The sequence below is a fragment of the Argiope bruennichi genome, chromosome 1 (genome assembly GCF_947563725.1).
Source record: "Argiope bruennichi chromosome 1, qqArgBrue1.1, whole genome shotgun sequence".
Taxonomy (NCBI): domain Eukaryota; kingdom Metazoa; phylum Arthropoda; class Arachnida; order Araneae; family Araneidae; genus Argiope; species Argiope bruennichi.
In genome coordinates, this window is record NC_079151.1 from 66,504,002 (window position 1) to 66,526,838 (window position 22,837).

The window sequence follows — 22,837 nt, forward strand, 5'->3', positions numbered from 1 at the left end:
CAAAAACGCTTACATGAGCATACACATGCTCAGCATATCACAAATGGTGATGTCACTCCTCTTCGTCTTTTCTAAAATCAATGTTGTGTGGCAACAGTGAAACAGATGGCGGAAAGTTCGATTTCGCTTTCGTTTATTAAAGTTTCGATATCTTAATTTAGTAATTATTTTCTGCTAAAGATGTTTAACATATTCTTTATGTGCCGTTCGTTATATGTTATCGATCCTACTATAAAGAAACAAATCTTTTTCCCAGAAAAGGAATTTTAGCAACTTTTTTCTTGATTATCATTATGCACAAAGAAAATTTGGTGTACGAACGTCTTAGGCCTCAAGAGGCAATAGATATTCCTTTGGCAGAAATTGATCCAAAAGTTTCAGATGATGTTTGTATATATTTTTTCTCAAATTATCTGTTTAATTACATCTGATTAAAAATGGTTTTAAGTATAATATTTAGAAAATAATTTGTAGCTGCATTAATCTTGGGTCACAAATTATTTTGGTAATTAGCATTTTTTTTTAATTCTAAATTCTTTATCTGGAACAAATTATGATTTTTTTTGTTCTGATTGCTTATCTTGTTGCATGTTACTCCGGAATTTTACTAATTTTTACTCAGGAGGGGGGGAAGGGGAGAAATAATGATCTCCGTAGGGTCAAATCAAATTTGGTTGAACCGGAGTTTAACCCCCTTCTTCGCCAAATTACGATAACGCGCCAAAGCTGGGACATTGCTCCCTCGCTTTTGAACATTTCACAAAACACGGCGCAAGACCGTTGTTGGCGATTTTTGAAAATTGCGCCAAGCAGGGGGTTAAACTCCGAACGTACCTCAACTTTCCTTTGTTTAATTTAATGTTCTTTTTCAGTTTAACTCTTAGCTAATAAATAAAGAAAACTAGAATTATTACATTTTAACATCTGTATACATTTTATATGAATAATTGAGCTTAGACTAAAGATTATGATACAATTTTCATGCATAAATTTTGTCAATTAATAACCTGCAAAAATTGTCATTAGAATTAATGTTTGATGATCATGTTGTAAACTTGTCAGTGGGACATACTAGGTTTTACCATAAATCATAGTATTTATGTGAGCAATGACAATATGAGAACTTCACTCCATTTTGTATCTTTCTGTACAAAAAATGAGATGAACACTTTGTGTAGCGAAAATGAATAAAAAGATGAAATAAGAAATGTTGCAGATATGGTATAATAGAATATCATGTAAAATAAATTCAGGGTAATGTTTGTATACTTGCATACTTGTGATGTCTGATGCAAAAAATTTTCAAAAAGTTCTACAAGTCAGATAATTAGACTAGGTGTACCATATGCAGCATGTAATTACTTCTTGGGCAATAGATGCTCATTAAGGAAGTTTTTAAAATTATAATTAGGTTTTTAATTTACCAATTTTCCATGCAATAATTTATTTTAAATTATTATTTAACTTTTATACTATGCAAAATTTTAGCTTAATTTCATGCAAAAATTAGTTTTATTCTATTTTAAAGTTTTTTAAAAAATGCATTTCATTTAGACCACTTTCATTTCTGTTCAATTTTTTTTTTTTTTTTTTTAGTAAATTTGCAATTACTGTTGCAATAGGTTTTACCTTTATTTGCTTTTAAAATGTTCTGTAGTTTGTTTAATTTTAGAATTAGCTTTTACACTTAACTTTAATTTGAAAAAAAATCAATAAATTTACTGTCCAGAAACACATACTTTCGTGATTATTTGCACACTTTGTTTAAAATTTGAAGAAAGTGTCTTGCATTTTCCATTAATTAATATATTTTCATTATTTTAATGTAATTCTGTGAATCTTTAAACTTAATTTAGAAGCAACTGCAAAACAATATTATAAAAATGCAGACAAAATAATGCTTTTTAACATAACATTATCATGCTATTATATTCAAAGTTGAAGTTGGAATTTCTCCTATTTATTTCCATAATCATTTCAACTATTTCCTAGATTTTTTTTTCTTTTCTTTTTCTTCTTCCATGTTATGAATTTCTTAATAATGAGAGAGAAGAAAAGTTCCATAATAGGGTATAATAAACTTAGTACTAATTTTAAATATTATAAAGTTTAAATAAATACACTCATGGTAAGAGTTTTATATAAATATAATTGATAATAAGGGACATTGCAACTGTCATAATTAAACCATATAAGTGATTTTTTTACTAATAGAAATATAATTGAAAGCAAATATTTGCCAAATTTTATTCAATCTATTTAAATTTAATATTTAGATTTTTTCCCCTCTAGTGTTATATCAAAACCAATAAATTAATATTAATTTCATACTAAAATTGAATTTTGGAAATATTTTTTTGCACATGCTCATTTCTGCTAAGATCATTCAAATTTATAAACATATAAATCTATTATTTAACCCAAGTAAATTGTTCAAGAAAAACCTGTGGAAAACATTAGCAAGCTGATATTTAAATGTGTAATTTTTTTTTTTTTGGAATATTAATGTTAATAATTTTGCTGTTATTATTTCAGACATTCTGTGTTGCTACTCAAAACTGGGGCCAAACATTTATCCATAGATTTAATTGCTCACCTTCTCTCTATTTATTTCATCCATATAGTGCAGTTAGGCGAGCTGCTATTGCTTTTACTACACATTTGTATCCTTTATTATTCTTATTTTGCCTTCTGTTTAATATTAAATTGATTTTTTCCCCTTTTGTTTTTTCTCTCATATATTTCAGCAGAATAATTTTTTTAAACTTATCTTTTATTTATCATGATTTTTAAGTGTCTTAATAAAATCTTCTTCATTTGCAAATATAAAAATGATAATATCCTTCATTATTTTTTCCAAAGTTTTGGAAACTGATTTCCTTATTGAAGAATTTGTTTTAAATTATTATATCCAAAGAAGAATTTAAAAGAATGTTTCGATTTCATATAATAACCAGACCTATGCATTAGATTATTATTTTTTTTAAATGATAAATTTCAATTGTCTTATTCACTTAATTTGAACATTTTTACATAATATGCAGCAAGTATTAATGCTGAAATAAGCTTATTAATAATAGGCTAGATTTATTTTTAAGTTAATGTTATCCTTATATTTTAGTTAATGTTGTCCTTATCTCAAATTAGTGCTTATGATATAGCATTAACTTTTGTTGCTCTAGGAAATTTGTTAGAACTAGGTATTCCTCAATATATGCCACCTGTTTTTAAGTAAGTGAAATATACTAAAATTATTTGTAAAAGCTAATATTGTAATATAGACATGATATAGTAATAGATTGCAAGCATGTTACATTTGAATTAGTATTTTTATTACTTCTGATTAAAGTTTTTAAATTTTTAAGATTAATTTTAAAATTGTGTCGATTCCAATCTATTCATAATTCTAATCGATTATAGAGTATATATTAATTTAAATAGAATTGTTATCAAATTGAGATTGCAAATATGAGTTTGTTATATTTCATTACCAATGTTTGTCATTCAGTGATGCTTTTTGTCATTTTTTTATCATTATATTTTATTATTAAACTAGCAATAATATATATATATGTATGTATATATATATATGTAATGATATTTTAAACTCTTAATTTCAATTTAATTAATTTTCAAGATTTTATCTTAATATAGCCCATAATAAGTTTATTCTCTTATTTCGTGATCCAATTCTACTGTCTCTACTTAATTAATTCAAGAGAAGTTTTATAAAATTGCTGAATTGGCTAAACACCGATACTTCCACACGCTCGGCATGAAGGGGTAAAAAATGTGAAGTAAGCACATTCTTTTTTAAAAGATCCCTGTGTTTCTCTTACATGTGATTGACATGTGTCAGAAATCCCTATCAGAATCTCAATAATATATTAGCACTATGGAGAAATATTTTCCCTATCAAAATCTAAGGTTATATAAGGCGAGGGATAATTTAATTCGGCCCTTCTTCCCCACTTCGGCTTTTGTACTGCGCTGTGGCGGACGTCTTGTCCACATCTCTACTTGTAAATAATTATGCTTTCCCGATGGATTAAAAAGAATTTAAAAAGATAAAACGTCTCTTCATTGTCTTCAAAACTGCTGAACTGAAAGAATTAAAATTAAATCCGCGTGAAAGGAATATGAATCATGCAATAGCTCTTCGCCGACGCTCTTCATTTCGGTCCAGGTTCGCCCAGCTGCGATGTTTCCGTGGCGAAGCTCTTTCACCGCCGTCTCCTTCGGCTGCCTGCGGGCACATCGTTTCACGCAAACCGTAGTCCGGGATTCGGTCCAGTTCCTGTTGAATCATATAAATCCACAACCTATGACTTCAGCAGACACTGCTTGTGTTTGTGCTCCATATCGTCATGTTCATGCTCCTTATATCCTCAAGGAGTTAGGGCTCCTTGTCATCATAAAAATTTTCTGGCTCCTTACCTGTGCTGAATAATCCCGCTCTCAACGTCATTTCCTTGTTATATCATCACCACAATATAATACTCGCCAATGGTCTCCATTGCCAGATTGAATCAACCAAATTTCGAAAGTATCACTTGTGTGTTATATTATCATCTCAATATAAAAAAAGCTTTCCATCACCTGGCATAGTCTCCAGTTCCAGCGCTCAAAATTGCATTTTGTGATTAATTAAAAAAGTGATTATTCTTCAAAAAGTTATCAGTTTTTAAAAAAAAAAAATCATCCATCAGCTGACTCAACGAGTGAAATTCGAAATTTATATTCTGTACTTTTGATTTGATTTTAAATTGCATTTTTCTATTATAATATAATTGCATATAATATTTTATATTATTATTCAAAATATCATGAGTTTTAGTTTAAAATATTGAGTTTTTAAATTTTTTCTAATTAAAAAATATGCATGCAGACCTTGTGAACGAAAAAAGTAACATACCAAGATTCTTATATACTTAATAATTAATGGTACGTGATAATTAGACTAAGGAAGTGAATACCTCAGGGGAAATTGTTACACCCCTGGCATTTATTAAGCTGCCCTCTATTATCACTGTGTCCAAATACTTTTTTTTTACAAAATACAAATATTTTTTATATTATTTTTTTTTAAATCTTTTCCAAATATTATAAGAGTAATTTGAGTCTTGCGTTTGTTACATTCATTCACAATTGTTTTGATTTGAACTCTTTGAATTTTGCATTTATTATTTTTAGTTTCAAGTTATTCATTTGATATTTTTGAATTTTGCAATTATTATTATTGTCATTTCCAAATGATTTATTTGAAATACAGGAATCTTACATTTATTTACATTTCCAAAAGTTTTATATGAAACCATTCAATTTTACAAGTATTATTTTTATTTCCAAGAATTTCATTACATATTTTTGAATCTTATATTTATGGTTTCAATTCCAAGTGTTTACTATGAAATATTTCACCTTTGCAAGTATTATTTTCATATCCAAGTTTTTTTATCTGAAGTTTTTGAATCTTGTGTTTTTAATAACAGTTAAAATACTTAATTTAAAATCATTACCGTACTGATATTTCAATTGGGTGAAATCATAACAAGATTGATATATTTAATACTTTATTTGTAAATTAATAATTTTGTTGAGTCAGACTTTCAAGAATTTAAAAATAATATAAGCAAGCCTGTCCGATTATTTTCACCAAATTAAGTGAACTACAGAATAATAGCAAGAACATATTTGTGCACTAAATCATTTAAATTTTAATATTTTGTTATTACTGTTTATTATTAAGGTTTTTATATAATATTTTCACAATTATAATTCTTGGTCTTTTTTATATTTCTAATGTAAAATGATGAATGAGATTTCTGTATTAATGTTTACATAATGTGAAGGTAAGGGAAACTTTGATATCACTTTTAATATGCTTTTAAATCTTAATTTTTTTTACTTGACCACCACTGTAAGGTAAGGCTGTATGTCGAGGGCCCCAACATACTTTCACGTCTTGCAGTGGGGGGGAAAATGTAATGATATTTTAAACTCTTGCTTTCAATTTAATTAATTTCCAAGATTTTATCTTAATATAGCCCATAATAAGTTCATTCTCTTATTTCGTGATCCAATTCCACTGTCTCTACTTAATTCAAGAGAAGTTTTATAAAATTGCTGAATTGGCTAAATGTCGATGCTTTCACACGCTCGGTGTGAAGGGGTAAAAAATGTCCAGTAAGCGCATTCTTTTTTAAAAGATCCCTGTGTTTCCCTTACATGTGATTGACATGTGTCAGAAATCCCTATCAGAATCTCAATAATATATTAGCACTATGGAGAAATATTTTCCCTATCAAAATCTAAGGTTATATAAGGCGAGGGATAATTTAATTCGGCCCTTCTTCCCCACTTCGGCTTTTGTACTGCGCTGTGGCGGACGTCTTGTCCACATCTCTACTTGTAAATAATTATGCTTTCCCGATGGATTAAAAAGAATTTTAAAAGATAAAACGTCTCTTCACTGTCTTCAAAACTGCATCCTGCTTCACATAAAATAATGCTTACATATTAAAGAGCCGACAGGATTCGAATTTGTTACATATATATATATAATGAGCACACCAGCTGGCAATGTTTTCCTGTACTGTTGTTATTTGTATTAATGAGGAAATTGGCTAAAATGTATTTGCTTACTAATAATTCTTTTCAGGGAGATTTTTTTATGTATGTAACTTTCATTTTCAGCTTAACAATGTAATAACCTTTTTAAACAGAATATTTTATATTCAAAACCTTTGAAGGAAAATTTCATTGGTGTTATTTTATGAAATAATTGTTGATACCATTTTAACACATTGCAGATAAGTTCTTAATTTTTTTATTCCAAAACAAAATTTATAACGCATGTAATAATCTAATACAAAACCAATATTTTCCTAAAACTCTTATGAGAAGTGGGATTGAGTATAGTTTCTGAACAGCTAATTATCAAATGTTAAATTGATTTTCAGTAAAGTTATGCTTATTGATAAACATAAAAATTTATAAGAATGTGATGACTGAATTATTTTGTTGCGAAATAAAAGAAAATTATATAATGAAACTATGAATGCATAAACCAAAATATATATATATAGCACTTTCAAGAGGCTTTTAACCCTAAAAATATTAAAAAATTTCAAATCAGGATAGGAAAATGTCAGTAAAGTTACTACAAAAAAAAAAAAGCAATTGTGTGCCTAAATTAATATGAATAGATGAAGTGATTGCTAAAAACTCAAAACTCTTTGCTCAAAGTCAAACACCAAGCATTGTTTTTAAACAAGTTACATTATTTTATTTAAAGAACCTATATTTTTGCAACACTGTCTTTATCTCATCATACTGCTTTTTAAAGAGTCGTTTATCTTATAAAGAAAAAAAACTAAAAGATCATTTCAAAACATTGCCATTTAGTTTTGAAATCCTTTTCACTGTTTATGATGATGTTATAGATAGGTACTGTATTTCTTTATTTGCTATGGACACTTCAATCTGGGAATTTAGAAAAGCCTGTTTCTATGCTTATTAATGAGCTCTTGTAAAAGTAATTTACCTTTGTCTAAACAATAACGGCTGAAGTTTCTTAAATAACTGGAAAAGCCAATGATTTAATTGCAATTATGTATGGAAGAAAAAAAAGAAATTTAGATTTAAAAAAAACATTCATATTAATCATTTACATTCCATTAAAATAAATTTTGTTAAATATTCATGTTTTTTTTTATATTTTAGAAAGGTAGCCCAATTCAGATTTTATTAACTAGATGAAAAATTAATTCACTGTTAAAAACTTCCTGAGTTGGAATAATTTAATTTAATCTTGCAATAAGTATACATTAAATTGAAAATATTTTTTAATCCTGTTATTCATTTGTTGAAATTCTCGAAAGCATTATAAATAAGTTAATGATTTGTTCATTCGTTTTACAACCTAGTAAAGTATATGAAGGATAAATCATAAGTTTCTTAAAAAATTCATAAAAAAGAAAGGAAACAGGTATTTTTCATCAATTTTAGTTTGCATGAATAGATTAAAAGTGTATTTATTGATGATGGATTTTTTCTCCCCATAGCATTAAAAAAAAATTAATTCTAAAAGAGAACACTAGAAGACAATAATATTATAATTTTAGATTATATAAATTCATTTAAGCAGTAAGTGCTCGATTCATTTTCCACTGCATAGTATTTCATTAGCAAAATGTGCCTCAATATCTCTTATTACTGAGTGCAGCATATCTTGATGGACTCCACCTTCAACCTATTGAATACCATCTTTTAAGTTTGACCAATATGGCATCTCATCTTATGACATCTTGATGATCTCATTATCCAATATGGCATTATCATATTAAATCTTTTGATGAACTAGGATTTTTATATATTCCTATATTCATAAATCAATCCTTGCCAATTTTCATGATGATGGGATCATTTAATTTTGCAATCTTGATTAATAATACAATCTTCTCAAAGATTCAGAAATGCTATCCTTGAACTTATAGTGTGAGGTTGGCTGTCGTCTTGTATGAAATTTACTACAGGCAAGAAATTTTTTTCTCATAGAATATGTAGTCTATTTTTCCAATCAGATGTTGAACAATATTTTACAGTGTCCAATGAAAGATGTGTGAAGACCACACCAAATTATCACACGATTTGAATATAATGGTTTGGTTATGTATACACAAAAATTCAACAACACATATGTGCAAATGTTTTTGCTGTTTATGGTCCCTTTTAGGACAAAAGGGAGTTTATCAATCCACCAGTCATTAATTAATCATTTTAGATCTTGTTTGACCTTTTCCATTGCTTAGTGACAGTTGGCTGCTGATACAGTAACTGCAATTTGTGCAGATACTAATGCAAAATCTCATGAAATGAATTGATGATTAGGATGTAATCCCAATATTTTATAAGCTACATGAGTATTGCTACAACTTGTAACTGGCATTACTATGTATCTATTGTAGCACAATATATAGCAGTGATACTTTCTGTATCAAGTATGACCTGCTACCTTGTAGACATTCTTCCAAATAGCTTATTTTTTCAAATTGTTGAACAAGTTTCAGTATTCCATGATATGAATGAGTACTTTGCTTGAGTCCATTTACATTTCAGTAATTGTTGATTCTGTAAAAATTTTAATCAACAATTGATGCTGCTGTATAAAATTAAGAATACCTGTGTCCAGATAGTGGTGAATTTAAGCATTTTGTCTTGGAAATGCACTTTATGAAACTCTTTTAATGAAATCAATTTAGTTTCACATTTCATTAAATTTTTAACTTAATCTACATACTAACAATTGATTTCACTTTTGTGAAAAATATATATGCTTTTATGTATTTTTAGTATACAAATTATAGAAAAAGTAATTAATTTTTTACAAATTTCCATAATTATTAGCTAATGCTTATCTTATTTCTTATAAAAGCATTCAATTATTATAATGAGATATAAAGAAATAATGAACTTCATACAATTATAACATTAAAAATTACTGTTTTACAAGATCTGTCAAGAAAAATATAAAATGACTAGTTTAGTGAATTCTTAATATTCCAATAAGTTGCAAATAAATAGTTAATTATAAATTTATTTATTAATAATTCAGTGTAATATATACCTAATATTTTAAAGTTCAAAGAGTTGTATATTTTACAAAGTTATTTAATTGACAACAAAGCATGCAGGCTTAGGAAACTGTCTAGTTAGAAATCTTCTATGACATCAATATACTTATTTAAGAGCCTGTTTCATATAAAGCAATTAGGAGAGGGTTGGAAGTAAAATTGGGAGGGGGCTTTAAAAAAATCCTATTTATTACTGATCACATTCGTACAAACAATTGTTTTAAATTGATTTTTAAAATTTCATGATACACTCTCTATATTTAACATTTTCTAAATATAAATCTAAAATTCTTGTATCATAATATTTATGAATTCTTATTTCATTTTCCAGAAGAATTTCTATACTTTTTTATATATCTGAAGCTGTGTACCAATCATTAAGTAGAGGCGTTCTTTTTGGTACTTATACCTATCTGCGAAATCCTTGGATGTGTTTTGACTTCATTATAACTCTGGCAAGGTAAAATTTGAATTTAAAATTTTTGTGCACATAAAATTTTCTATTAAAGAATCAAATGCTTTAAAAGTAACGAAGGACTTGTTCATTAGCAATCTATTGTATCTGAACTTTTGATATTCTTTAATTTACTGAACCATTATTTGTTTGAAATTCTTAGAAGCCAAATATTTTAACATAAACATTAGTTTTAATGATATTAAAAGTTTCAAAAAAGCATAAAATAAAGATCACCAAAGAAATAAAACATTAATTTCAAGATTTTATACTGTGTATCAAGAAGCATTTCACTTCACTCAGATATTATGGATATTGGTGAATTTTTTCTGTTGAAAGTATTATAAAAAGTTCTACGTGACTGTTTTATTAATTCTTTTAACATTCAAAATGCATTGTTTTTGTTTTTAATTTATTTGAATTTCCAGTTTGTAGTTATGAATATTGTATGTCCAAATTTTATATGTTTATATGAACATAATGTTTTTAAATCTATAATTATATTTCTGTTTTAAGTGTGAAATACTTATTTTCATTGGTTTAGATTTGGAATACTTATTGCACGAGGTTTATATTTTAAAAAGAAAATGTCCAATTAAATATATTTAATATTGTGTACAAAATAATGTTTTTCTCCCTTCTTAGATTCGTTTTCTTTTTACTTTTCATTTTTTTAGTTTACCTCATATTGAAATCGTTAATCCAGCAAAGTTCCAGCTACAGTCACTTAGAGGAATTAGGATTTTTGATGTTATCACTATTATACCAGGTCAGTGCTGATAAAATGTTATAATCATGTGTCTTAGAATAACAACCCTTGTAGCATTTATGTAACTGAAATTGAAATTTTTTTGACTGCATGTGCACTATGAAAATGTAAATGATGTAACAGGTTTTCTTCGCAGTTTGTTTATCAGTATTATGAAGCATGAAGAAAGTTACACTCAAAACTATGTGTGAATTAATTAAATAGTTATTTTTTATTAATTTAAAGCTGTTTTTTATTAATTAAAAGTTTTATTGTATATCCAAGCTTAATAATATAATAAAATTTAAATGGAATAATATTAAACTAAATACAAGGGGTGTTCAAATGAAAAGGTATGAAACAACACTGTGGGTATAAATGAAAACTTTATTCAAAATATACACCATAGGCCTGAGCAAAACAATCCCATTGATTAATGAGCTGAAGGATTCCTTGTTCCCAGAATTCCTGTGGCCGTGACGAGACCCAGTCCTTCACAGTGTCCTTGAGTTTGCCGTCCTAGTTGAAGCGCTTCCCTTTCAGATGTTTTTTCAGGGGGCCAAGCACATGAAAATCGCAGGACGGATAGTTGAGCTGCACCCACTTGAACTTGGCCATGTGATCCTGGAGACATGTGGATACACATTATCATGGAGTAGAACCACATCCTCCGTGAGTAGCTCCAGTCTTTTGTTCTTGATGGCCTGCATAGTCTTCGGAGTGTCTCGCATTACAGATCAGAGTTAATGGTTCTTCTGTGCTGGAGGAATTCAACAAATAATATCGGACAGCGCTCTAATAAGAGCCTCTGCTCTCTCCCGTGCATGCGGGTACCCTCACATGCTCCAGTCTCCACCAGAGACACCAATTGCATCTCTAGATGTCTCACTACGTTCTCCCATAGCGGCATTGGCAAATATGGTAACGGTTATGTTGTTGCGATGTTTCGTACCTTTTCATTTAAACACCCCCTGTATTTTAATATTAAACATATTGGTGTGTTGTTGATACTTTATAAGGTTAACTAATTACTCTTGAACTACTAAATTTGATATAGATATACTTTAGAGTGCAAGAATATGCACTTTGGGGAGACTTTTATTATTATTTGAGCACAAATTAATTCTTTAAAATATTATTCATACATCAATATATTTTTTTAATTATGAATGTCAAATTAGCTATACAAATTTTTTCTGAGTTTCATTAATTTCTTTAAATATTTTTTGCATAATTTTTAAATGATTTTATTGTTGCTTTGAAATTTAAACCATTTCCATTATTTTGTCAATTTTTTTTGTCTTATGATTTTCTTCTGCTGTTGAAAGCCAAAGAAAAAAATCCTGTTCAGTATTTGAATTCAGTGGAATAAGGGGAAAAAAACGTGCGGTATCATGAGAAGACAGATAAACAGATACTTACAGTATCTATAACAGCATGATGCAATAGGACTGGACTCAAATAAGATAGTTCATTTGTTCATGTGTAAACTATTAAAATAAAATTAATTTAATGTCTATGACAAATTGATGTTTAAAAGTAGTTTTTTGATGGTGTAATGGTTATAATGGACAGTTGATTGAATAATTAACATGGGCCATCTTATATAATTTACTTCTATGTTCAAAATTTTCTAAACTTTTATGAATATTTTCCAAATATAAATGAATTATAATATTTTTTCTTTGAAAAAATTAAGAGTGTTATGTTTTCAACTAATCAGAATCAGTTTCAAATCATTTCAGATTTTTACATTACCATAAGTAGCTTGTAATTATAGATGTTCAAAACTTACTATCACAGAGAAAATGTATCAAATGTTAAACTGTGTTCAGTATCAAATTTTGTATGTCACTGAGAAAAATCTTTAATAAAACTTTTCAAATGAGTAAATCACCATAGGGTGAAATACTATTGAGATAAACTAGCGTTTATAAATGGTTTGGGCCTTTAAAAGATGCAAACAGGGCATCTAGGTTAATAGATCAGGATATCTATCAGTATCCATGATGTATAAAATACCATTTTCATAAAAATTGTAAAAAATTACCTTTTAAAATTGTTTTTAAATCTATACACATCTCTTTTGCAAACTCTCACAGAAGTGTGCAATATTTACATATGCATGGTCATGCAGGATGCAGTAACACCAAATCAAAACAGCACTGGTCTTCGCTTTTTTAAAAACCACAAATGGAAAAAAAAAATATACATGTTTCTCTCAAAAAAAATAATAATAGCTTTTTATTACAACTATAGTTAAAATGAAATTCTAATACTCATTAAAACAAGTTGTCCATCTCGCTGCCTGTCTGAACAGGAAAATTCTTGTTTAGAATACAGCATGAAAATATGTGATGCCCATTCTTGTATGAGGATAAATGTAATCAAAAATTACTCAATCTTTGTTCAGTCTCTCGGAATATATTATTTTACTTCACTTGCAATATTATTTTTTTATAACACAAATACAATTCTTGCATGTTTTAACATAGCAAATTATGTTTACACATTTTAATAAAAGTGAGTAAAGCATATATTTTTTTAATTTCATATTTTTATGTCAATAAAATGCATGTCTTTATTTCATGTGTTAACCAAGAGCACTTTACCCCTAATATTGCATTTTCCCTTGGTGTGGCCCAGCAACCAATTCATTTTAATGTGCAAATTAATGTACATCATATATGGCAAGGAAGGTCCCCCCCCCCGCACCCCAATCCTAGTACAGACAAAAAAATGGAATGTACTTATGTAAATTTTCATAAATAACAATAAATTGTATTAAATATTGATATTTTGGGTTGATAAGGCTCTTTTTACATAGCCCTCAAATAGTCCCAAAATCATTCATTCTTAAGTAGTCACAAAAGTTCTCAACCGAATTATGTAGAATTTCATTTGCTCTCTATTTTGATTCTAAGGACTACTGTTTTTCTAAGTTATCTGTTTTCAAAGGTTTGTGAAAAAATGCATTATCACTCTTTAAGATAAAGTCACCATTTATAATGCTAGTGCATAGTCTTACATAAGAATCAAGAATCTATGTGTGCATTTCATTTGTTAAAATTCCTCTGTGCAATATATAAAAATCAGTATTCACCACCTAGAGAAGTAATCCCTATTGAAACAATGATTACATCTTCATTCAAGATTGATCATATTTTTTAACTTTTTCTTGAAGGCAGAATCATTCTGAAATGTCTCAAACCTATATTGGTCCCTGGTATGAGCAATATGTTCTCTTGCAATCAGATTGTCTCTACAACTTGTTTAGAGGAACTTTCACAAATACTCTTCTACCTACAAACTTTGATTGTGAAGATGTTTGTTAGAGGTGTTCATGTATCTTTTGTCATCCTCAAATTGATCTACAATAAAATATTAATTAGAAATACTCATTTTTTTTTCTCCAGACTGAAATAAGCAGAAAATAGCCTTCTAAAGAAGTTTATGTTGTAGCTAATTTATTTAGAAACTAAAATTTTAAGGCTAATTCCAAAGTTTTATGCAACATTGGAAGTCATTAAGTTGCTGTATAGCATCAAGCTATTTTATTACATCATCTGATTACCTGTTATCTTAATGCATTAAATAAAGATTTTTTTTTTTGATGTAGCTATCATAATTTTTGTGTCAAAAATTAGGACTCCGGAAAAATCTGAGAAATTTCAAAAACTTTAATATTTATAGTTATCTCTGATTTTTAAATAAGTATACAATTCTAAAAAAATTAAATTTGAGTATAACTATTCCAAAAAATTTCACTAAAATCATTTATGGCCTTTCTTTTGAATCATATTAATATTTGTGATAATAATATAATAATTTAATGGTTTGGACAAAAAAAATTGAACTTTAATATATAAATATATCTTGCTTCATTTAGTTTATCAGATTAGTGATCATTATATATCCTACTAATTTAACTTGATTTTCTTTGTTTATTTTTCTTTGATGTTTGTTTGTATTCATTTGTTTTGTTTTAAAGCCTTAAATATAACAGGAAACTTTTTTCTTGCAAAAAAAACAAAAACAATAAATTTGTTTAGGTGTTCGAATGATGGGTCGAGGAGTCATGTTGTCTCTCAATGGCATAACTGGTGTTGCCTTGCTTTTTCTTTCTTTCCTTACTTCAGTCACAATAGTTGCAAAACATGTAAGTAAAATTTAAAATGTATATCATTTGAAATTCTGCAAGAGTTTTTAATGCTTTACTGAGTAATTTGAAATTTTCTTGAAAAATAATTTATAGGAGCATGAGATGTTATTGCAAGTGAAACATGTTAATAAATACATGACAGGAAATCTGCTATAAGCGATATTGCAGTGAATATTTAATACTGGAACTGTAGAAATATAATTTTTAAGATAGTTTTTCAAGATAGCTAAACAAAGATAAGTTAACAAACCAAGTTAAGATAACCAAAACTTCAAAGTAGATTTAAAAGCAAAAAAAAAGAAGAAAAATAGCTTTCAGCAAATTCTGGAATGTTTCTAGGCAATGTTCTTGATTATATAATTAGCAGAATGGTATATAAATTGCAGCAGCAGATGTCTGAAATGCTCTATATATTCTTAAATGATTTGCCTTCTACTTTTTGCTATAAAATTGTTTTTATTTTTCTTATTAAATTGGTTCTTTTTATTTTCTCTTTCTAATTACTGTCACTGATATGTAATCTTTGTGAATATTATTTTTAATCGGTCATTTTTTATGAATATCTTCTACTGAATTATCTAATTACGATGCAATCATCTATTTTTCAATCTTTATAAAGTAGAACATTCTACATAGTTTAGTTTTGCAGTGAAACTTTTTAGTTTAGTATTTATTATGTTTACTTATTTATTTTTCTAATTTGTAGTTTGAATTTGCATTCCAAAAACTATGGCCTTTCATAGTTCTAAGAAATTTTAGCTATAATTTTCATAAATTACTTTTCCTTCTTAACCTGATTTGTGATTAGGTTGTTTTATTTTTACCCATGAGAAAAAAAATGTATAATATGGTTGGTTCTATCAAATTCAAATCTTGACTTCCCCAATCTTCAACTATCCAATCTGTTGAACTATTGATAATTAATACAGTTCCTTTTGTGATCAAAGAATATTTCTATTTCTTTGTTCATTTGTGAAATTTTTGCTTAAAGTAATTTTTTAATTAGAATTTCATATATAATAACATGAAGTAAGCAAATTTTAACTTATATCCAAAAACTAATGTGTTTATTACTTTTGTTCAAATATTAGTGAAACTCCTCTTAATAATACTTGTGAAGGTTAATTGCATTCACAAAATATTCATCTAAAAATTGATGGTACCATTGCACTTCCCAAATTTCAAATTTACAACTGCTGTGTATAAGTTTGCCATATTTTCGGGAGGGGGATATTTAAAAAATACATATTGTACAAAAAAAAATTAAGAGTTTTTCATTTTTTTCTCCCAATCTTGTGATTTTGACAAATTTCCACATTTTAGGCCTTCCTAAGAGTGAAAAAAAAAAAACTTTATTGCAATTAATTAGCATGGAAATTATTGGAGTTAGCATGCAAATGTGAGCAGAATAACAAAGCTAAAGTCCAACACAATAGCTTTGAGCTGGACAGGTGAAATTTGACATGTAGACTTTGCATCAAATTTTTATATTTCCATTAAATTTTGAATGAAATCTATCCATAGGAAGTTTGGCTGTCGGCATCAACTGAACATAATAATTATAAAAAGTAAAAAGCTAAGCCTATAAAATTTAGCACACAGTTTTAGCATTCAAAGGGTAAATTCCTATCAAATTTTGAAACAAATCTATCTGTGATTTAATCGTTGTTGATTTGTGCATTCACATGCATGTAAATTTAATTACTTATATAGATAAAATTCAGTATGTTATTTTGCTTCTAAAATTATTTTTCTAGGTAAAATTTAGTTTCAATCAAATGGAAAAAAAAAAAAGACTTCCAAAATGCATATTCAGTTTCCTTCACTATATTATGAAGAATAATACATTCATCTTGGCATATATATCCTTGCCAAAAATCTATAATTGTTATGCATGGTAGAGGGAGGAGTGGCACCTTTTATTGAGGAATGCAAAAAAGTTTCAAGTAAACAAGCGAGTTGAAATAATGTTATAGGAACCAATAATATTACTATAAATTTATTAATTTTTCAAAAAAATTTCTTTGTTTTCAAAAAATTATTTTTTAAGGATTTTTAATATATATTAATTTCAATAAGAATATATCTGTTGAATGATTGTGTAAAGCTAGATATGTGTCCTCATGTATAATAATTAATCTTCTAATATACAAAATCAAGTGTTTTAACTTTTTTTAAAATTATTTCACTTTAAATTTCTTAAAATTGCCAATTCTTTGCCTTTCTCCCTAAGCACACTTTTTCCCTTGTCCTCTATTGTCCCTGTTTTGTTAATAAATAAATAATTTTGGACTTTTTTTGGTCATAATTTGAACTTTCCCATATTAAATAAATATGACTATGAATAGTGTATAAATACACAAACTTACTCATTACTCTAAATTTATCTATCTACCTTCTAATCGTTTTTTTAATCTTAATTTTATTCTTAAATCTTTAAAAAATCCTGTTTTTTAAAGAAATTAGATATATTTGAATCAATTTATTTTTTAAATAAACTTTATGAACAAAATAAAATGAAGGAATCCTTTAAAAATCTTATTTTTTAATGAAATTAAATATGTTTATATACTTTTAAAAAAATCTTATTTTTTAAAATAAAATTTATGAATGAAATGAAATGTAACACATTACTAGTCCAATTTCATAAGACTAATAATTAATTTGGTTTTAAGTGATAAAAAAATAATATTGAAAATAAAAGTCATTGATTAAAAAAAATGAGATTCAAAAAATAAAAGAATTTTAATTTGATTTAATTGCTAAAAAAATAATATTGAAGATTAAATTAAGAATTTTTACTGAATTTTTAAATATATGGACTTATAGGTAACTGCTGTAAAAAAAAGATGAAAATCCCTGACAAAATCACATTGAAAAACAAAATAGTCTACTTCATCATGTTAGTAATTCTTCACTAAAGGGAGTAAATACGATTCTAAATTTCCTAAATTGTACCTCATTAAAAAAAAGATTAATTAATTATTAATAAAAAATATTGCTGAAATTTGAAAAAATGTCATTATTCCTCAGAAAAAAAGAATTAATTTTTTAAATATTTAATTGATAATTTTTATATCCTGTATCTATGTTATTAAACAAAAGGTTAAAGAGATGTCATATTTTTTTACAAATATGTTAATGTATTTCATGATATACATACATTTATTTACCAATAAAAAGTGGAACTGAGAGCTGTTTTATCTAATGTTTTTCATCATGTCAGGAATCGAAACATATTCCGCATTAAAAAATATCTTATTTTTATAAAATTTATAAATAATAAATTTAATACTGTTTCTTTTTCATACTAGATAATGTATAATTTCTTCATACTTCTTTCTCATTCCTATTTTGACTCCTTTTCTATAATTATCACCTAGAAAAGAAGCCTTCAATCTTTCAAATCATCTAACACTATCCACTTCACAGTTACAGTTATTCTCTTTCAAAATTAAAAGTTATAATTGTTTCTTTAAATTACTTAAGAAAATGAACAAAAGTGCTTAAAATCTGAGAATATTTACTACAAAAATAATAGCATTTACTGTGCATCTATGTAAATTTTCAGTCTGAACAAATTAAATTGTTACAATGGATTTTATTTTAGAAATTTTACCAGTAAAATAAAGAAAGAATCGATATCAATATTTATCCTTTATTGTTAAGGATACTTCAATGATTAAAATTTTTAGTATTTTATTTAACCATAAAATATATTCTAATCTGCGAAACATTTGTAAAAACAAAAACTTTAAAAGTTAACTTCAAACTGATGTTACTAAGCTTTTTGTGAATACAGCATGATATCCTAGTGTTTTAAAGCATGCTGTGGTAGATAGCAGGGGGGAAATACTGAGTAATGTGATTAATCTGTCAAAATCTCATCATTGCATTCATGCTTGTATACTTATCTACCATGAATACCAACTAGTTGAACTAAACTTTGTCTTTCTTGTTATTAAGTATAAATCATTTGAGCATCCAAAATTACCCAAACCAAGATAATAGATTAATGATATTGTTTTATTTGAAAGTTATTGCATAATTTTTTTAAGTAATTAAATATTCTCAGTATTACAATATAAGTTTCTTTTAAATAATTTTATCTTTGGTTGTCTTAATTCAACTACAGTCATAATCCTCTTATGAACAAGCAATGTTTCTACCATATTAGATACATGTCTTAAAAATCTAACTTTTAGAATTTTATATTGCCCTTTATGCTTATTAAAGGGTTTAGTGTTTTTTTTTTTATTTGTTTATTTGAGTGAAAATTTCTTTGTCCTCTTTTACAGATTTAGTTCCATAAGGCAGAAACTAAAGTAACTAGATATTGCGAAAGTTTCCTAAAAACTTTCAAAGGCACGTGAAATTTCAATGGGAAGGTCTTAACAATTTATAGCTTTTGAATAATGTGCTAAAATTTTAAAATTTGTTACTTTTCTTCATCTAATGGACTTTTGAAGAACCATCTTTAAAATCTAATATGAATTACTGACTTTTTTCTTAATTTTGGTGGAAATTCTTTTGTAGTGAAAGCAATATTTATATTATATTCCCTTTGATTCATTTGTTAAAATTTTGAAGATTAAGTTAAAATTATTACTGCATCATTTGTTTTTCAGTTATGGAAGTATTATTAATATATTCCTTAGATTGACCTGCTTTAACAATACCTTGATCTACCAATTTCTATAATTTTAATCTTAGATTTAATGATACCTTCCAAATGATTATAAAATTAGATTCGATTTATCTTCAACCTTATTTCACAAGTGCCATTACATTTTATCTAAATAGCTTAGTATTTGTCAGAATTTTTGGAATCAAATTTTAAATACATAATCTAGTCTGGTTTTCTTTTGTTCTGAGATCATTTGCAAAGTGAATGAAGTTCAATTTATTGCAGGCATTAATACATGATAATAGCCTTACCATTCTTTTAAGACTTAAAAAAAAGATCAAGCTAAAAATTAGCAATTTCAACAGATTTAATTATGGAATCTCCAAAAGTTTCCAAAATTGCATAACCACATATCTGATGGTTGGAAAGAGAATTAAAGGAATCAAGAACTCTTAAAAGCAAAAATAATGATATCTAACTTGGAAGTTAGTCATTTTTTAATGTCAATTTACAATCAATTTTTTTAATTGCTAGTATTATAATGAAAAAGTTTTATTCAGTTTGCATTTTTTAATTTAATTTGAATTAATTTATGAAATCAACAAATGAAACACTTGATAAATATTTCATATAACAAAAGATTATGTTTTATTATTAATTTGAAGTATGTTTCACTCAAATCAATTGTTTTTTAATAGAATTGTTGAATTGTTTACTACATTTTCTACTAGTTCCCATTTGCCGCCTATCTCACTAACACTCTATGGGAGAATATTATTAAAATTCTAATTCTTTTAAATGTGATTTTATAAAAAAAAATTTGTAACAGTTTTCATTAATGCTTTTAGTTATTTTAATAAATTTAGAAAAAAAAAACTCACTTTTCACTATATTTCATATTTACTGAAGAAAAGAATCCCACTGATTTTACACAGCCACAATGGTCTAGTGGTAAGATATCTGCTTCAGAGCTAGTGAGATCCATGTGCAAAACTTGAATTCACTAAAGATCCCTTGTGTATATAATTCTGGAGTATATTAAATCTGATGTCATGTGCTAAATGTCCTCCTTTTGGTGTCATACAGAAGTTTTAAGAGGAAAGTATTAGTTCAGGTGTTGTCCCTAGGTGTTTGATTGAGTTCACAATTTCAAGATTATCTCAAAATAGCTATACAGTTTCTCCCAAACAGAACAAAACCCACTAAAATGAACTTTGTAAGAAAGTTTTCTGTTGTCAAAATGTATGAGAAATTAATATGTTCAAAGAGAATATGTTTTCTCTGACATGCTGAATGATGTGCTTTTTTGTTGTAGAATTTATACAAAGTTAATTATATGAAATATTAAAATTTAACAAAAATGTATTTAATTGCATATTAGTTTCACTATCTATTCATTTTCCCCTTAACTTTTAACAAAACTTAAATTTTTAACAAAAATTAAGGGGGAAATAACTTTTTAACTCTTTAAAAAATCATTGCAGAAGTACTTTTAAATATTTACTTAAATCTTTCAGTATTTATACATAGAGATGTAATTAGTTTTTTAATTTTGAAGAATTTTCTTTTGTGATTTGTTTTAATTGCAGATATTTAGTGGAGTCTTTCAGAATAAATGTGTATTGGAACCACCAAAGAATCTAAACATTTCTTATTCAGACTTTATTTATGATCGCAGAAATTGGCTGGCGAATGGTCTTTGTGGAAATTTAACTGGATCACAGTAATTTGCTTTCCATTCAATCTGTAAAATATAATTTAATAATATCTGAAAGTACTAAGTCTTTTTTTTTATGTTTATCAAAAATTATATTATATATATGATTATATTATATATACTAATAGTTTGATAAATGTATTGGTTCACACTTTTTGAAAGAACCATGTCCATAAAGACAGTTATGCTTTAAGTAAAGATGTTTCTTTTATAAAATATGTATTAAAATGCATAAATTTTTTCTTTTAAAATTTTAGTAATTTAATGAAATTATAAGCATTATTTCTGAATTTGGCTGAATTAAATATAACTGCATCTTGTTAATTTTTTTATTAGAAAATGCTGCAATTTATATATATATAATATTGATTTTTTAATAGAGTGTTAAATTACTTTATTTCAAAAAAAAAACTTTGTTCCATAATTTAGTTTCTTAGTAGAATTTTACACATTTTAGTTCATTTCTTTATATTGGTGCACTCTTTTCCTTTTAACTTTTTTTTTTTCTTCAAATGATGAAATTAATTGTGCTTCAAAATTATTGTCACAAATTTCCATTTTTGTTTGGTAAGCTCTGTTTAGGTATATATTCTTATTAGATTATACAAATAATAAGAACTTTCAAAATAAAACATACTTAACATTTTAGCATATTTTCTGAATTGCTCCCAAATAATGTTTACTTAAACTATAGTAATGATCATATTCAGTCCAATTACTAGAATTTTATCTTTTCTTTTATTATTTGTTATAAAACTCCTCCATGCATATCATTACTTTGAAATACTTTTTGTTTTGCATTATCATATGCATCTCCTATTACGATACAAACAGTCTAAAATTTAGAGATTGTGAAATATCCACCATAATATTGGCCATCATTAAAATATGATCCACATAAGACATTTGCTAAATTATTTTCAATGCAGATTAAGCCCAGGAAAGAGTAAAAAAGAATTAATTAGAATTAATTAATTAATAATAAAATATTTTTAATTACTGCTTTTAGCTGATGTCTAGTACTTGCTGTCTGAGCTGTACTCTTCATATTCTTTTGATAGATTTTCTTTTGATAGATATTGGCCTGATATAAAGGGTATTTTTAAGTACTATTGGTAGATAAAAGGTTACACTTAAATATTCCATTGAATAAAATTCTTCATGCGATGAGTGTTGTTAAATTTTGAGAGAATGGGATTTACTGTCTCGTGCTTTCTTAAAAAAATAGTTTTAAAAATGCACTAATTGGTATTTTGTGCTTTAATTTTGATTCTCACTACAATGCTTGCATTTTTTTAACTTTATGAATTTGTTTCTGTTATTTATGAAAACTCAGAATTGTTAAATTATTTTCATTTCTTCATAAAATATATAATCATATTTTCTCTAATTTTTTACAGCTTAAAATAAGAACTTATTTATTTTTGGGTATAGGTTAAAAAGCTGGGTTTTATGAAATTTTTAAAATGCGAAATGTTTGAAAAAGCTCTTTAC

General features: G+C 26.6%; 1 protein-coding gene across 1 annotated transcript; it reads left to right on the plus strand.

Moving 5' to 3' along the window:
• The first annotated feature begins 146 nt into the window (after positions 1–146).
• LOC129962348 (sodium channel protein 60E-like) lies at positions 147–21,278 on the plus strand. The gene is made up of 6 exons (XM_056076098.1): positions 147–386; positions 2,536–2,663; positions 3,148–3,231; positions 9,967–10,095; positions 10,767–10,858; positions 21,216–21,278. Exons 1-6 carry the CDS (start codon positions 294–296, stop codon positions 21,221–21,223), a joined length of 534 nt encoding a protein of 177 aa, XP_055932073.1. The 5' UTR covers positions 147–293; the 3' UTR covers positions 21,224–21,278.
• Positions 21,279–22,837: the final 1,559 nt, after the last annotated feature.

Excerpts from the sequence above, each read along its gene's own strand:
- LOC129962348 (XM_056076098.1), top strand. The coding sequence starts at position 294 with ATGCACAAAGAAAATTTGGTGTACGAACGTCTTAGGCCTCAAGAGGCA. Across the intron at positions 387-2,535 it reads ATCCAAAAGTTTCAGATGAT|ACATTCTGTGTTGCTACTCA; the intron begins GTTTGTATATAT and ends TTATTATTTCAG. Across the intron at positions 2,664-3,147 it reads ATTGCTTTTACTACACATTT|TGCTTATGATATAGCATTAA; the intron begins GTATCCTTTATT and ends ATCTCAAATTAG.